Here is an 18,214-nt window from a genome sequence, read left to right on the forward strand (position 1 = left end):
ATTGTAATGAATGAAGCTGAGAGGAGAGAGAAGAGAAGCTGAAGAGAGAGAAGAGGGCAAGAAGAAGAGGAAAAAAGACTAGAGGAAGAGAGAGAAAGACAGAAAAGAGAGGAGAAGGGAGGAGGAAGCCATGTAAGCTGAAGATGAAGGTGAAGAGTATGTTCTTGATAATAACTGGTTGCCCTAATCTGAGACTAATACACCTTATATACCCCTGTCAATGTGACTGAGTGTCTAACCCCTAGTTGGTATGTATCCCACTTGTTACAATCCATCCCCACCCTGAAGGTTTTTGCCCTAAAAAACAAGGAGAACTAGAGGGGAGTGATGGGTGGGCTAAGGGAGGGTTGCAGAGTACTACTCTGAGCCCTTTTACAATGAAAAATGGGTGGGTAAAGACCAAGGACAACATGCTGTCCAAGACCGGTCTGCTGAAGTAAACGGGTCATAACTTTTGATAGGTTGCTCCAAATAGGGCGTACCACATATCAAAACGGAGCTTATGATGAGTACTTTCAGCCTATGTAGGATGCACATGCCTGAGATTTGGATAAGTACAAAACTGTTCTAAAACAGTGTGTAGTCTGCAGGCAGAGGATGGTCAAATGGGGCATAACCAGCTAGTCTTCAGTGCACGGGGCATTTTGGAGGTAGGGAAATTCATTGACAATGGTTGCCGGGCGCCAAGAGGCTTCTTCCAGGGGTAGGCCTTGCCATTTGATGAGGTATTCTTTAATGGATCAAGACCGTAAGTGCTTATCTTGTTGCCCAATGATTGCCTCAGGGATATACTAAGTGATACCTTCTTCATCTATGGAGGGGGGAGTTCTTCCATATAGTCCACTGCAGACCCCATGAAGGATTTCAACTAGCTGACATGAAACACATTGTGGATTTTGGTGGTAGGGGGAAGTTCTAAGCAGTAGGCCAAGTCACCAACTCACTTCAGAATCCCGTATGGGCCAGCTTGTTACTGCTGCACTCTTTAAGAGTCGAGTAGCAAGACTTAGGCACTTTCAAAAGGACCAATTCCCCTTCTTGGAATTCCAAATGCCTTCTTTTCTCATCAGCATAGAGTTTCATGTGTTTGGGCCTTTTGAAGATTCACTTTACATTGTTGAAGTAAGGCTTGTATGCAATCTAACTCAGCCTAACCTAACTCAACCTAACTCTGAGGGTTTATCTTATCATTAAATAAGACTATGGAGAGGGGGACCTTATACCCATATAAGACCTCAAAAGGGGAAACTCCAATGCTAGAGTGTGTGGAGTTATTATATGCAAACTCAGCCAAGTGGAGCCACGTATCCCAACTGTGTTGTACATCATGGCAAAAGTGCCTCAAATATGTCTCAAGCCATTTGTTCACTCTTTCAGTCTAGCCATCAGTCTGAGAGTGGTATGCAATGGATGGAGTAAGTTTGGTCCCCATGGAGGTGAAAACTGACTGTCAGAAATTGCTCATAAACTTTGCATTCCGATCATGTACTATGACTTGTGATAAGCCATGCAACTTGAAGACATTTTCCATAAACTGAGTGGCCACCTGAGAGGCAGTGTATTGGATCTTAAGTGGGGATAAAGTGAATAGCTTTATTGAGGCGATCAACTACCACATAGATACTATTCCACCCTTTCTTGGTCACGGGAAAGCTAGTGATAAAGTCCATTGTGATATGAGTTTGTTTCCCTTCAGGGATAGGGAGGGGCTGCAAGAGACCAGCAGGCCTGAGTGTACTGTCCTTGTTCTGTTGGCATAGAATACATTTGGTCACAAAGTCATTGACATCCCTCCATAAGCCTTTCCAATGAAAGCTCTTGGAAATCCTGTCATATGTTTTGAAAACACCCAAGTGACTAGCAATGGGGCAAGAATGCATCTCTTCCATCATCTTCTACGTGAAGGGAAAAGTATATAGGATGACAATCTTGCCATGGGACCAAATAAGGCCATGCTTGAGCTGATATTGGGAGTTTTCAGCCACGACCCCATACTGTAATTTCTGGAATATGTGGCTGAAGTGATCATCTAACAAGTAAGCCTCTTGAAGCTCTTCAACCCAATCACTGTGCAATTCTCAAATAGAGGATACTCTGCATGTCCACATTCGAGAGAGTAAATCAGCCACAATATTATCCTTCCCCGAGTGTGCAAGATGTCAAAGTCATAGTTTTGTAAGGTTGCTACCCATGGCCTTTACTTAGGAGTCAAGTGGACTGAGTCAAGAAGTACTGGAGCACTCGATGGTCACTTTTTACTTGGAAACGGTTGCCATACAAATAGTGGTGCTATTTCTTGATGGCATGGAGATTGGCCAACATCTCCTGGTCATATACAGTCATTTGCATCTCCTTCTCATCAAGCTTGCGGCTCTCAAATACAATCACACCATGCTCTTGTAACAATACTGCACCAATACCCCGGCCACTGGCATCACAATGAATGGTAAACAGCTTAGAGAAGTCAGGGCAGACAAGGATGGGGGCAGAAGTAAGCACATCCTTTAACTGTTTGAAGCTATGATCAATAGTGGCATCCCAGAAGAATGACTCCTTTTTTAATCGATCGGTCAAAGGTGCTGCAATGGTGGCATAGTGCTTAATGAAGCATCTATAGAATGAAAAGAGATCAAGGAAGCTATGCAAAGAAGTGGTGGTGGAAGGAGTGGGCCAGTCCCTAACACATTGCACCTTATTTGGGTCAGCCTGAATGCCATGTTTGCTCACAATGTGTCCTAAGTACTTCACAGATGTCTGCATGAAGGTGCATTTGCTCTCCTTAGCAAAGAGTTGATGCTCTCTCAATATGTCAAATACCCTTCTGACATGTGTCAAGTGCTCCTTTGATGACTTGCTGTAAATGAGGATGTCATCAAAGAAAACAAGTACAAACTTGAACAGAAAGGGTTGAAGGATTTTGTTCATGAGGCTTTGAAATGTAGCAGGGGCATTAGTTAACCCAAAAGGCATAATTAGAAAATGATGAAGTCCATGATCAGTCCTAAAGGTTGTTTTGACCTTCCAGCAAGTTGTCAATTTGTGGAATGGGATAGCGGTTCTTCACCGTGATTTTGTTCGTGTCTTTGTAGTCAATGCACATGCGAAAGGAGCCATCTTTCTTCTTGATTAACAAGATAGGGGATGCATAGGGGGAAGAACTCGGTTCAATCAAACCCATCTCCAATAACTCCTTGACTTGCTTTGCAACCTCTTCACGCTCACACTTGGAGAGTCTGTAAGGGGGCTTGTTTACTGGCTTGGAATGGGGCTCTAAGTTAAGTGGGTGGTCCACTTGCCTCTTAGGAGGAAGGGCTGTAGGCATCTGAAATAGGTCACTTTATTCCTCAAGGCCTGCAAGGCTGAATCATTAAATACTACAGAGGGCTAACCGGAATTGTCCTTTTTCAATTGCAAAACAAAGATTTATGAACATTTCTTAAACTCCCTTTTGAGTTGCTTTGCTGTAATGAGCTGAAAATCAGCATAATCTTAAACTCCCTCTAGGTGGATGGGTTGTCCATGCATCATAAATTCCATGTAGAGCTGAGATAAGTCCATAGCAATTTTTCCCAATTGTTTCAGCCAATCACAACCCATGACAACATCAATGGGGCCCATATCTAGGGCAATTAGATCAATCAATGCCACATAATTTTCAGCCAAGCATAAGGGGACTGCAAGACATACATGTGTGCTCATTTCTTCTTCTCCATTTACTACTTAGACCTTCAAGGGGTGGTGTAATTCCATAGGGGTGCATTTCAACCGATCAATGGCTGATTTATTGACAAAACTGTGAGTGCTACCACTATCCACAAGGATGAAGACATGCTTTCCGTGGATACTTCCTTGAATGCGAAGGGTACTGGGGCTTCGGGAACCCATCCAAGTGTCCAAGGAGATAGAGCAAAGGAAAGTGGTAGGTGGGTGGGATGTCAGATCAAGTATCCGTGGTGGATTGTGACCCGGGTCAAAAGGAAACCCATCCTCCGGGTCATAGAACTGCTCGTTATCAACATCGTCCGCGAGCTCAGCCTAGTCGGTGGGTAGGTCATCCTCATCATTGTGCCAATCTTCTATGATATGCATGCTATGAACCTTGATCTTAGCGATCTTGTATGGGGACTTGGAGGCATGATTAGCAATGTACTTATAGACCCACATTTAAAACATAGACCCTTTTCCTTCCGTTCCTTCACAACATCCGGCGAGATGAAGCATTGGCTACTCGATCCATGGGAAGGTGATGCAGTGGACTGTTCATTTTCAGCATACTTATTCTCCATAAAAGCCAAATGCTGTCCCAAAAGTGTCCATTTTTCTTTCAACATGGAAGGTGGGGTAAGTGGGTACTTTGGGGCTGTTATTAGGCATAGAAGTGCTTCGGCAATCACCTCCGTATGGGGCTGATCGTGAAGGGATGCAGGGCTATCCAGAACCTTGCTGAAAATGTTCATTCTTACAGTACTTTCTTGCATATCTCTCAGCTAGTTCAATTGCATCAAGCAGTGTGGTAGGTTTTTGGGCCATGACATTTGCCGATAGACTCGGTTCCAACCCATAGATATACTTGTGCAATTTAGCATCATCGCTAATGCTCTCCACATACATGGTCAATTTCATGAACTGATTTGTGTACTCACGTATGGTGAGGTTACATTGGTCGAGAGTGTGCCACCTTCTTACCAACCGCTCTTGTTCCACAGGAGACACAAGCACTTGGACCATATGCATTTTAAAATCTTCCCAGTCAATGAACTGATGATTCTCACAATTGATATAGCACCACCATGTGTGGGCAAATCCTTCCAGGTGGAGAGAAGTAAAAAGTATTTTATGATCATCAATACGGGGGTAGATATTGAAGTAGGACTCCAACTTGGACGTCCATTCCTCCAAGTCAGATGGTGAGGGAGATTGCCCATTGTACTTAGTTAGGATGATCTTATCACGTAGATCATGAGGGCCATGCTGCCCATGAAACCCTTGCTTCCCATACATCCCATGTGGTGCATTTATCCCATGCTGTCTATTATAGCCAGGCTGTCCATGATTGCCATGCTTGCCATTGGTACCATATTGTCCATGATGGGGCTGATTCATATAGGGTGCATGGGGGCTCCTAGGGAGAGGGAGGGAATTTCGACCAAGGGTGGGAGAGGACCTTAGTGGGGTATTGGCTACATGGTTGACAGGGAAGTTCAACAAGGGCTCATCATGTGCATGAGAGGATTCACCAATCTCATAGGTAGAAGGGGAAATTCCCTTAGCATCAAGTATACCCTGTGGACCATGCAATGGCTCTTGATGTGGAGGATGTCTAGATTCATGCCTAGAGTCATTGACCTTCTCTTGGGATGAAGCAGTAGCTTATTGAGCAACAAGAGTAGTGAGCTACTCCAAGGTCTGTTGAGTCCTCGAGTTTGAGAGGTCATATGCTCGATCGCTTCATTAAACTTGGACATTATTTGGCGGTGATTGGTGACCATGTCATTATGCCGTTCCATATGACGAAGCTCGTGTTGACATAGGGTGTGATTGAGCAAGGTGTATGGGTCCGTTTCGGGCATTTCCTCCTATACATCACCATGGTAATCTTGTGCCCTCATTCATGGAGGTCTGGGAGTCTCTAATCTCCCTCTGGAGTTCCTCATGGGCCTTGCTTTTGCCTTTCTGACCAGCCATCTGCGTGCAATCCACAAGACCTGCTGTTAGTAAATGGGACATAACTTTTTGTAGGAAACTCTAATTGGTGACATTTTCTAGTTCAGGTTGGAGGGGACAAAGTTCTCTTTGAGATGAGCTATTAACCTTTGTGACAGAAAATAATCAGAATGTTCTGCAATGGAATTATTGTGCCTGTCCTTGAGCAATCTGCACCCTATCCACAGTGACCCTAGTGCACAAAAATGGGCATAACTTCCAAACCATAGCTCCGATTGGAAAGGTTTTTGATTCAAAACGAAGGGGACAAAGCCCTCTTTGAGGTGAGGTATAGGATTTACTCACAGATTCACAGAATTTTTTGTAATAGAATCTTCGTGACTGTCTTGCACGATTGTGACCAAAATCATTGCATGTCTCTTATTGCAAAAGCTTTATATGGATGGAGTATAGTTTGAGAGGCCTAATCAGTAACATGAATAGCATCCTAACTATACTGAGCATTATCCCAAGCATCATTGCATACCCATCTACTCTGCCATCAATGTATAAGTGAATTCACTACCATACATCTCTTCTCATTGCATGCACTTCAAGTGTCATATATGGGTGCCACTAGCATTGAGGAGATGCTCAAAGGCCATCATTGCATCAAGGAAGGTGGAAATCATGGAAAAGCACCTGCACTTGCATACAAGTATCGGGCTTCGGATCACCGGGAGGTGGACAAAGTTCCCCCCGGGCGAGATTGTGCACCCCTTCATGTCTTAAGTGGTAAGGAGGGTCACCTCTCTTTTGTCTTACTACCTCGCTTGGCATCGGCCTTTTTCCTCAGTTGGAGTATATATGGCAGACATTTTTATTAAACAATCAAAATGAGATGCATTGGAAAGGAGACATTGGGCCTTTTCATGAGATGCAAGAAATGAACAAGGGTTGGGGTGGGAGTTACCTTGGCAGTCCAGTGACTCAATGGCTGCTACTTACCCAATTACAATGGCTATTACTCACTTTGAGGTTTATCCAAAGTCACAAGACAAGATGGGGGTTAATGTCAGCCAATACAATGAGTTTCAGGACTAGATATTATGTATGCATACAAGAGGGATTGAGCTACTAAACCTATGCAATCTTTAATCTCTCCAACAAAGGGGTTAAGTTCAGCAAGTGGACAAACATGAGAGATTAAGATCAGATTGACATACCTCTTCAAAGCTTGGAGAAGATGGTTGAAGCATAGCCCATCATGATGCCCATTTTCGCCATCAAGCAAGCCCGGTTGGTTGGAGCGCTTCCATGGATGAAGGCTTCGGCATTTGAATGCTTGCAATGATGATGATGGCTACCATGCTTGTTCCTGAGCTTGAGCTTCAAAGAAGAAAAGCTTCAATCGAAGCTTTCATGGTTGCCCTCACGAAATCTTTGCATGCTGATCTCCATAGCTTCAATCCGGGTAAGAAAGAGGCAAAAGGGTAAGGAAAAGGGGTGGGGGGGGGGGGGGGGCGGGGCGGCTTGATGGCTGAGCTCTAGGGTTGTAGGCTGGATCAAGAGCTTGGAGTGAGCAATAATGGCTGCCCACAGGCAAGGGATTCAACCGGGGGTTCAATGTCGAGGAGGGTGGGTCAAATCTTGCTAAAGAGGGTTCAACCCTTCCCCCAGGAGGCCAAGAGTGCCAAGGGAAAGGCCAGGAGCAAGAGCAGGAGCCAAGGGCAGCAACGCAATTTGCGCCACAAATTGCGGGCTGCTGCCTACTGCTTGTGGCAGGGTTTCCTTGGTCACCCGGGTACTCCAAATGGAGTTGAAGATGAGGGAAATCAGGTTCAGGTGTTGGCTGATGCCTTGGAGGTGTCTGGAGCAAGTTTGTAGAGGTTGTGTGGGCTGGCAGCCATGGCAGCTTGCAAGAGGAAGAGAGAAGGAGGGCTGAGGCAAAAAGTAACTTGGGTTTTTGCTCTCTTCCAACTCGTGGAACTCTAAACTTGATCTAGAACCCCTAAAATTTTCATGAAAAGAAGTGACGACTTGCTATTTTAACCATTTTACCTCTAGATATATCTGAGTCTCCAGTCATAGCTCCTGCTTGCTCCAAAAAGCTGAGGTTAACTATAGTTCTTCTTGCTGTACCTGTACCTGTAGCTTAAGTAACTAGGGTTTTTGGGATTTGAAAAGGGAGAAAGGGGAAAGAAGAAAATGACCAAAGCCTAAAGTTCTGATACCACTTGTAATGAATGAAGCTGAGAGGAGAGAGAAGAGGAGTTGAAGAGAGAGAAAGAGAGCAAGAAGAAGAGGAAAGAAGACTAGAGGAAGAGAGAGAAAGACAAGAAAGAGAGGAGAAGGGAGGAGAAAGCCATGGAAGCTGAAGATGAAGATGAAGAGTATGTTCTTGATAATAACTGATTACCCTAATTTGAGACTCTTACATCTTATATACCCCGGTCAGTGTGACTGGGTGTCTAACCCCTAGTCGATATGTATCTCGCTTGTTACAAATACAACTGTCTTTATGGGTTGTTGCATCATCACATGGTTGAGGGCCTTCCACACTTGAAGCTATCTTGAGATATTTGTAAAGCATGTCAACTCAGGAAACAACCCCATACCCTATTTCCTCAATAGTCCACACATAGAGTTGAGGCTCCTCCAAGAGTGATTCACACTATTGCCTTGAATGGCGCACTATTTCTTCTTTATTGTGGATGATTTCTCTAGATACATGTAGATGTACTTTCTCAAGCATAAGTCAGATACTTTCACATATTTTTCTTTTTGGGTATTGCTAGTTTATAACCAAACAAGACATCGTATTGGTTGTATGAGTGATAGCGGTAGTGAGTTTACCTACCACGAGTTCTTTAAGTTTCTACAGGAGCATGGTATCTCGTGCCAACTCACCTCTACTAACTCCTCCTCAAAGAATGGAGTCCTAGAGCGAAGAAACCACACAATCATAAACATGGCCCGCTCTATGCTACTAGTAGCAAAGCTCCCCAATCATCTACGGATTGAGGCTGTTAATACCTCAGTGTACATCCTCAACCGACGTCCGATCACAGCTATCCCTCAGCGGACTCCCTACGATGCATTCATTGGTGATCAACTGGTAGTATCCCGCTTAAGAGTCTTCACCTATCATGCCTACATGCACACTCCTAATGATCACATAGAAAAGCTCACTACCCAAGTTGATCTCTTGATCTTTATATGTTACTTCTCCAAACCGAAAGCCTACCGTTTGTTTGATGCTTGGACAAATAAGGTGATCATTAGCAGAGATGTAGCTTTTGACGAGAGATATATAATACAATCTTTTGCACTAGCCTCTATGCCGATTCCTCATCCTACACCATCAAAGATAGCGCCTACTAAGCCGAGACTTCTTCCCACTCTTGATCCACCTAAAGATTCTATAGCTCCTAGGGCCCCTCTGCATAGACCTGTTATATAACTGACATCAGCAGACCATGCGAGATTCAAGGATCCTTCCAGCAAATTCTAGTCCGGAGGGCTCTAGAAGATCTGCCCGACTTGCACCTCAAGCATCATTTGCATCATTATTGACCTAGAAAATCTGCCCCACTTGCACCTCTAGAAGATCCGGACTTGTCCTAGTGGCTGCAAATCACATCACGAGCATTTTTTGCTCTCTAACAGCCTTCTCTCTCATGATGGCTGGAATAGAGTTCCATGAGCCTCCAAAAACGTTTTTTCCACTTGCTTGGGCAAGTTTTGCCAAGTGGTAGGGTTTTAATGCCATTTTTTAGCATCACCCAACTTTTTCTCGTGTCTAGAAAAATAATTTGCCTAGCCAATAATTAAATTAGCTAGGTAAATCTGCTTAGAGACACATGGAAGACAAATTGACCTAGCTAATTTAATTATTGGCTAGGCAAATTATTTTTCTAGACACGAGAAAAAGTTGGGTGATGCTAGAAAATGGCATTAAAACCCTACCACTTGGCAAAACTTGCCCAAGCAAGTGGAAAAAACGTTTTTGGAGGCTCTTGGAACTCTATTCCAGCCATCATGAGAGAGGAGGCTGTTAGAGAGCAAAAAATGCTCGTGATGTGATTTGCAACCACTAGGGCAAGTCCTATAGCAAAAAACAGCATTCTAGAGCCCTGCGGGTATAGGTGATAGCAGCCCAAGGTCCTTTTGGTATAGGCGACAGCATATAGAAGGAGGCAGCAGCCTTTCTGGTGTTCCTAAGCTGTAGCTGACAACTTCCATAGATGTTTGAGCAACGCAGCAACAACTTTTCAGCCTTTCTCGTAATGAAACTCTGGAATTTCTCTCTTTATAGAATTCTCTCTTATCCTAGAGCCATCTCTCAAGTTATCAATGCAAAATCCAACCATTTGAGTCATCAGAGGTAGAGATAATGGAAAATCTCTGCTGTAAATCCTAATTTTCAGTAGAAATTAGGATTTGATAACCATCTTAGCACGCATGCTCTAAATTGACGGCCTAGGACTTGAACTCCAACTACTAAATTAAAGAATTTCAAGGAAATCCAAGAGGTCAACCTGCCAATATCAGATTTGGGACTGAATTTGTCTCACAAGGAGTAGAGTGAAGGCTAATCCTCCAGCAAACCAAGGGACAAATTGGTTTGAAGGCTTGCAAGTTAATTTGACAAAGAGACACTTGGACTAGCCGAGGAGATCAACGAATCTACTCTATCTATTTGCAATAAAAACTAAAGAAATACCGCATAGAGTGCCAATTTTGGGGCCAATAGGCTATCCATTGTCCAAGACTAAAGTGGTAAAGTGTGCATTTTTAGTTTATGTGAATTTTATGCTTGCTATAATTAGTGCTTAATCAGGTCACCCTCTCAGAGAAGGAAAGCCGATTTCAAGGTTCCATCACTAGGATACCATCAATTCCCTCAAATTGGTGGACCCAAGGCACCTACTTAAAGGTCAAAAGCTTTGCTCTAGTACTGAAATTGTATTCAAGTAAGCCATACAGCAAGTATCTTCAAATAGTGAGATGGGATCAAGCAAGGATCATGCCTCCCAATCTGAAAATGCACAAAGTTTTGGGAAAAATGCAATGCTTGATCTAGGACAAGGCACGCCTGGCTGAGAATGACGGAATTGGACAAGAGGTGGATCCTTCTAGGTCTCTTGGATGATGACCAGCAAGAGGAATTTAATGACCAATTTAAAGATCAACTGAGGACAGTAGCTGAAATATTTATACAATTGGCAAATGATGCTCAGTTCAAGCACTTTTTGTACCCCTTAAAAAAAGAGGGCGGCGAAGGCAAGAAGAGGAAATCGTCTTCATAAAGCTTCGAGACAACAAGGTGCCCCAAAGGAAAAGCCAATATAATATCATGATGTTCCAAATGTGGAAAGTAAGCATAATAATGCTAGTGGGACAATTGATGCATATGCAAGGCTAACATAGAAGTGCCAATCCAATGCTTTTTAGACAGCAAGGCGTGCATGCAATTATGGGGTAGCCAAGTTACTTTGGTGATGACACGAGTTTCCATACTATGGTGGATCATGGACCACATACCGGTATGTATGGCACAACTCCTTATAGTATGCAGCAACCAATGCGTGGTGTACAAGACCCATTGTATCTGGGTATGGCTAGTAATATGCATAACCCCATATAGAACAATATTGGCATGATGCTGGTTATGCAAATGCTTCATATAGTATTGGTCGTGAGGTAAAATGCAGCTAGTAATGCTTACATGAGGAGAATTGCAGTTATTCATGCATGCAATGTATGGGAAAATGTATATTGGTATGGCTATTAATATGCGAATTCCAATGTACACATTGCAATGGTTCAAAGTATGCAAATGAGAACGTTTCCTAATGCATCCAGTGCTCCTAGGATGTCAGGTTCACAAGAGGTGCTAGTCAAGTAGATGCAATGTTGGATATTAGTTAAGTTGGAATTATAGCAATAAGGACTTTTAATAGTTTTGACTAGGGAAAGAGGTTCTAAACCTCTATGAAACTCTCTCTTAAACAAAGAATGGCTAATTGAGCTTGAGCGATAATAGAGTCAATTGAGAATAATACATTATACGTTACATATCCATGATCCATTATTGACTTGTCACTTATGTCAAAGTTATGTTAAAGTTAGTCTCTCTTAAACAAAGAATGGCTAATTGAGCTTGAGTGATAATAGAGTCAATTGAGAATAATACATTATATGTTACATATCCATGATCCGTTATTGACTTGTCACTTATGTCAAAGTTAGTCTTTGGACAAGCTATACTATGGTTTAGAACTCAAACATTATGATTCATACATATCATATAAAGAAAATTGAAATTAACATCTAAATAGCCTATCTATAATATGGATTGAGTCAAGTTGCAGCATCATGATTTTCATTTCAAAACAAACTGACAAAATGTCAAAATCAAGAATGAATCATAACATATCATAAATAACTCGTAAATGAGACTAAAGTCGTATAATATTCAAATCTCAAGACAAGAATAAAACTAGATTGGCAAAGTCCAATAACTATACAAAATCACAAAAAAATCAATCTCTCATTCAAAATCTTGAGGCCTCACGAGTCATTACATATCATCATCATCATCATCATCATGTTTAACATTGCCCATTAGTTTTTGTCAAAAAAACCATGTTTTGGATTCCAACTTACCAAAAAAATAAAAAAAGTTAAAAACGCCCACGTTTTTTACTCTCAGAAACGTTTCGTACTTTAAGAAACGTTTCATAAGTTTCAAATTCAAAGAACCCCGTTTCTTAGCTGCTATGCACCCCTCTTTCTCTCTCTTCAGCCCACCATACAAGTAGGTAGCATCTGTGACTTCCTAAAGGAACCGCTAGCTCAAGTAGTAGTGAAACGGTGTAATAAATCCAAGGTCATGGGTTCCATTGTCGCGGATACTGGTGCAGCACCTTGTATGATGTAAGAAGTTGATTATGGCTCCACTTGGTTGGTCACCTAGGTGGACGTTGTACTATGACCCCTTGTAAAACGCGTGGTCAAGGGTCTCGGTGCCCCTTAACCACAAGTATCAATGTATGCCCCGATATTCAATTAATACAAAATTCATTTCGTGTCTAAAAGAAGTGAAGGGGAATAGATATCAAGTAGTTTGGGAATAATCTTGTTTCTTGTTTTGGCTAAGGGGCAATTTTTCCCTTTTTTAAAGAAAAACACTTGAACATATACCCCTCCTTCAAATTCCCCATGCAATTCCCTTCCGAAATTTTTTCATTCTTGGTTCTCTTGATTTGCTGCCTCAAGGTCTACTCAGCACAAAGAAAAAACTAATGGACTCGCAAATGCCCCCAATTCAAGTAACTTACAAGACTCATCACACAAGGCCAGAAGCCCTCAGCACAATGGTTAGCAGCCCTAGCCAGAGTTCTTTGTAGTCAAAAGACCAGAAGCCCTGACCATAACAGTCAACAAGCCTAGCCAGCATTTTTTGTAGGAACAAAACAGCTCAAAACAGATTCATTTGAATGTGGGTGCAACAAGTAAAAAAGTACTTCTTGTTAGATAATACATACAACTGAAATTTACATACAATGGACTACAAGAGTAAACAGCTGCAGATTAGACCTGACAATGGAAGGCATGGTTGCCAGCACACCAGCACTTGCATATATGAGTGGCACAATGACCTTTGGCCTATTCTTGCGCAGCCACATTAGTGATCCTAAAGCCGCAAGTGAGATTGTTGCAATCTGTTAATTCATAGAAAAAAATAGTGTTAAAATTGGCAATACAACTTGGTTTGGCAAATATGATTTGACACAAGCAAACTCCAAAAATACCAAGTTTGCATTTGCTTCCACTCCTTGCAGAAGATAGTCCCATGTAAACTCAAGACCCCTTGCCCCCACCCAAAGTGGAGCCAACCTATGGACGAGAGAGTCTGCGAATGCCCAGCCTGAAACAAAAACATTCCCAATACTCCAGAACAGGTTTTGTTTGAACAAAATGTCCAATGGAAGTGGGTTTAAGAATAGCCTCTTAATTATTACCTAATCCAACAGCTTGAAATTTGTGGTTTTGAGAGATATTTCGATGGGTAAGCTGCGTGAGCGCAAGGTATAATCCAAGAACATCTAGCCATCCAATAAATGCTTTAAGAGATTCCTGCAAAGATTCAAAGCATGGAATCAATCAGAGCTTAACACATAGGAGAGAGGATTCATGCAAATCAACCTTGTGCAGACACAATCATGGTTTCAGCGGGCATGTACAAGCTTTTGAATATGCACAATAGGTGTTCAAATTAACACGTGTATGCTATCTAATAGGAAGTTCATGATTATGCACAGCTATGGAAAATATGAGAAGAGAAACAAAACTGCTAGCATATCAGTAATGCATAAGGCAATCCATGTAGATAATGTTCAGAGCTCATATGCAGCACTAATTCAGACAAAGATAACAAAGTCAAAAATGTTTTAGCCTTCAAGTATCCAAGCCAAAAATAATGGACCACCTCAACTTCTGATCATTTTTGAAAAGGTTGAGGGAAATTTTAACCTTACAAACAACAGGACTCTAACCGTTATCTCAAACTAAATAAGCATATAAACTTACTTTGACTGGTTTTCTCCTTTTTTTCGGGTCGAAAAAGCTCTGCCAACAAGAGAGGTGTGTCATGCTCCAGTAGATCAACTTCCCAAGTGCAATCCAACACTAGATCAAACTGCTAGGCTGTTGTGATGTCAAGTCCCACCTGGAACTTGAGGTATTTAACAATCTGTCCCAGTAGATCACCTTCCCAAATGCAATCCAACACTAGATCAAAGTGCTAGGCTGTTGTGATGTCAAATCCCTCCTGGAACTCGAGGTATTCAACAATCTGTCCCCTACTCACCCACCTAAACCCCAAGTAAGCTCCCCAATCAATGCTAGAGTCATGGTCTATATAAAGTCAACAGACTTACACCACTTCATTTTCACACCTTTTGTCATACTAAATCTCCAGCGCTAGACTTGCTCTCTTCAGCATCACCTTATCATCCTCAACACAGAGCGGCGTGTCATCTCCATACTCCAATTCTAGCAGCTCTCTGCGCATAGTGTCCCATTGTTGCACCCAAAACCTGGTTGAGGTGTGGAGAGAGAACTCTATCCTCCTATCCTCTAGGTTCGCTAGAGCTGCTTGTGCCCAAAACTCCTAGGTATGGAGGTTGTGATCTTTAAGCAAGTCCTATAGCAAGCTTTGGATGGCTGCCAGATCTCACCGCAAGACCCTCACCTCCTCCTAGCATTGTTGTCTCACATAGGGGGTGTCACAAGGACATGAATTTAAATGCTTTGCTAAGCCTTTGATTAAAAGTTAAACAAATGTGCAAATGACTTGCACATGTGAGGTATATGTTAATTATTTCATAATGTGGGACCCATGACCCCAAGACATTGATTGGTGCCAAAGACAAAAGTTGTAATAAGTCATGCCTAACAAGTACTAGGTGGTAAACCTTGCCAAATTTGCACCTAGACCAATTCATTGGCCCTTAATGTCTAAAAAATGGAATTAGAAGACAATCACTTGGCAAAACTTGCCCATGCAAGTGCAAGGAACATTTTTGGCAACTGGTGGAAGCCTATTCCAACCATCGTGAGAGAGAAAGAGACTTTTAAACAACAAGGGGATGTTGATATGATTTGCAACCACCAAGGATCAATCCTACACTGGGTGACAATAGTTTGCAACCCTCTACATGCAAGTGACAATAGCCCAAGGTCTGTCTAGTGCAAGTGACAGTATACAAGAGAGGGCAACAACCTTTCTAGTGGTCCTGAGTTGCAAGTGATAGCTTCCAGGGCTATTTGAGCAACACAGCAATAGTTTTTCAACCTTTCTCACAATGAAACTCTGAATTGTCTCTCTCTACAACATTGTCTCTCATCCTACAGCCATCTCTTATCTCAAAATAATCCAGCCACTTGAGTCATCAAGGATGGAGATATTGGAAAATCTCTATTGTAAGTCCTATTTTACAACTGAAATTACGATTTGACAGCCACCTCAAGATGCTTGCTCAAAATTGAAGGCCCAGGATTTGAATTCCAACTACTAATATTAAAGAATTTCAAGGAGATTCAAGAGGCCCGCTAGCCAATATCAGATTTGGGGGGCTGAATTTGTCTTTCAAGGAGCACGGTGAAGGTTACTCCCTAAGCAAACCAATGGTCAAATTGGTTTGAAGGCTTGCTAGTCATTTACAACAACAAGAGGCAATTGAAGAGAGAAGGAGATTAAGAGAATCTCATTGTATTCCATCCAAATTGTAGTTCAAGATAAAGGAATACCGCAAGGGCATCTATTTTGGGGCTATTAGGTTGTCCATTGTCCAAGATTAAAGTAATAATGTTTTTATTTTTAGTTTATGTGGATTTATGCTTGTCATTAATTTTAAATCAAGTTATTGTAGGCCATCTCATGGGCTACGCATTGATGCCCTTTGATCCATGATCCGGGCTCCCTAGGCATTTAAACTGTCATTAAATGTAGTTGTTGCCCCTAGTGTCCTTGCACTAAGTGACACTAGGGTTAGGGTTTTCCTATGATAGTTAAGCTATTAGGATTTCATATTTTATTATTTAAAGACACTTCATGCCTCATTTTGCATAAGTGTGGCATTATTCAATGTAATTGCCTAAAGCGTTATACTCTCTTTTTCTCATTAATTCATCACTTCTCATTCGTGATCGAGTATTGTTGTGCATCAATCAATTCTTTCATTCTCATTCATTTTCCATTAAATTAATCACACAATTACTCCACGCCTAGGCCAATAGTGGTATCAAAGCCACTTACCTTCTTCACCTTCACCATCGCTCACACCATCTTCCTCATAGCCATTGCCATTGAGTGCCACACCTCGGCAAGCCATTGCCATCACACGACTTCTATCAACATCAACGAGTTGTGATCAACAATCATACGCCACCGTTTCGACCATTGTCGGCACCACTTGGTCTCTACATGCTACTTCAAGTGCTATCCTATAGTCTATCTAGCCTCGCGAGTCTTACATTTACTTGGCCCAAGGCAACCAACAGTTCAGCAACATTGTTGCTTGAAGCTCGCAAGCCAACTCCTGAAGTTGCCCAACTTCCATGTGAGGTTGACATGCTGGTTGCCTGTCACACTGCCCTATCATGGCATCAGCCACGTTGCCTAACGCTTGGCACCACACCAACCTGCCCGTCACACCCTGTTCTAGGTAGCCGACACGCCGTGAAGTCCCTGTCCCCTTTACACATGCCTCCCGCTGACCTGCTGACATGATGCCTGTGCCGCCACACGCCTTGACCATCTACCAACACATCACCAATAAGTTGCCGCCCTATCCCGGACTGGCCAAAATTTTTTAACAAAAAAAGGGGGAAAGGCATTATTTAATCATTCTCTTATTACCTACAAGCTCTTGTTTCCACATAAGCTACCCCTCTCAAGTACAAATTTGGCCAAAATTGGGGGTTTCTACCAAACTCGCCCAATTTGGCCCAACTTTTAATAAAATTCAGGCATTCTCCATCAATTTCATCAAATTGAAAGAAATTTGGCATCAGTCTTCATTGAATTTGGGGCTTTTCAATAATTTGGCATTCTTCATCGACATTGAGGCACAATTCATCACCAGCCGTGACATTCAACATCTTTCGAGTAAAAATGTTACAAAGATTATCAGATTTCTCTTCAATTTTCCAATAAAATTTAGGACTTTTCGACATTCGAGCCCAATTTCTTCAAAAAATTTGGGCCTTTTCTGAAATTCATCAATATCAAGGTCCAATTCACCTTGAGGCAGACACTGCATTCAACATTAGCCGAGTAAAAATTTTATCCAATTTTTTCAACTTCTCTTCATTTTTCGGGTAAAATTTGGGGCTTTTGCCCAATTCCACCACTAAGGCACCCAAAATTTGGGGCTTTTGCCTCAATTCATTTTCTTGGCCCTTGACGTGCTCCAAAGTTATATTATTTGGCTGCTGGCCCTGCTCTTTCCCAACATTGAAGACAAATTTGATCATTTTGGCATATTATTGGGTGAATTTTCAGTATATTCAGCTGCTGTCCACATTATTGGAGCATTTCCAGCGATTAATCTCTGATTTCAGCATATTGCTGCCCACTGCCTTGATCGGGTAATATTTATTTCTGAAATAATTATTTTTTGCATTTTTTTCTCTCTACTCAGCAAAAAAACAGCAAGAGAAATTATTATTCTCCATATTATTCAAGTTCATTGAGGTAGATCGCAATTCTTCTATCACTGACTAATTATTATTCAGGCATCTATTTTGTCTCTCTTCGCTTAAAATTTTTTATTTTATTGTTGATCATTACTCGCGACCAGCAATAATAATGATTTGTTGGGCATGCTTGGCACCAACGACAAGCTTTCTGATCATTGGCGTATGCTCATGTGCGTCCTCAAAGAAGGCATAAGTTGGATAATAAGGCTATTCGCTACATATTTATTGGATATAGTCCTGAAAGTAAAGGGTGCCGTCTTTATCTGTTGGGTGTAAAGTCCCTTCGGGTGTAAAATCC

General features: G+C 42.0%; 1 protein-coding gene across 2 annotated transcripts in view; it reads right to left on the reverse strand.

Moving 5' to 3' along the window:
• The window catches only part of LOC148020786 (seven transmembrane domain protein), a 108,589-nt gene that overhangs the window by 16,713 nt on the left and 73,662 nt on the right, over positions 1-18,214 (reverse strand). For both annotated transcript variants that reach the window (XR_015694633.1, XM_087698600.1), the window contains exons 4-6: positions 13,674-13,788; positions 13,464-13,579; positions 13,249-13,373 (exon numbers count right to left, since the gene is read on the reverse strand). Coding sequence is in view for 1 of the 2 variants with exons in the window: in XM_087698600.1 (XP_087554726.1) it covers positions 13,249-13,373; positions 13,464-13,579; positions 13,674-13,788 (356 nt within the window). In the remaining variant the exon portion in view is untranslated. The remainder of the gene's footprint in view (positions 1-13,248; positions 13,374-13,463; positions 13,580-13,673; positions 13,789-18,214) is intronic.

The sequence above is a fragment of the Lygodium microphyllum genome, chromosome 18 (assembly GCF_053477565.2).
Source record: "Lygodium microphyllum isolate KBCC chromosome 18, Lygodium_microphyllum_v1.1.10, whole genome shotgun sequence".
Taxonomy (NCBI): Eukaryota; Viridiplantae; Streptophyta; class Polypodiopsida; order Schizaeales; family Lygodiaceae; genus Lygodium; species Lygodium microphyllum.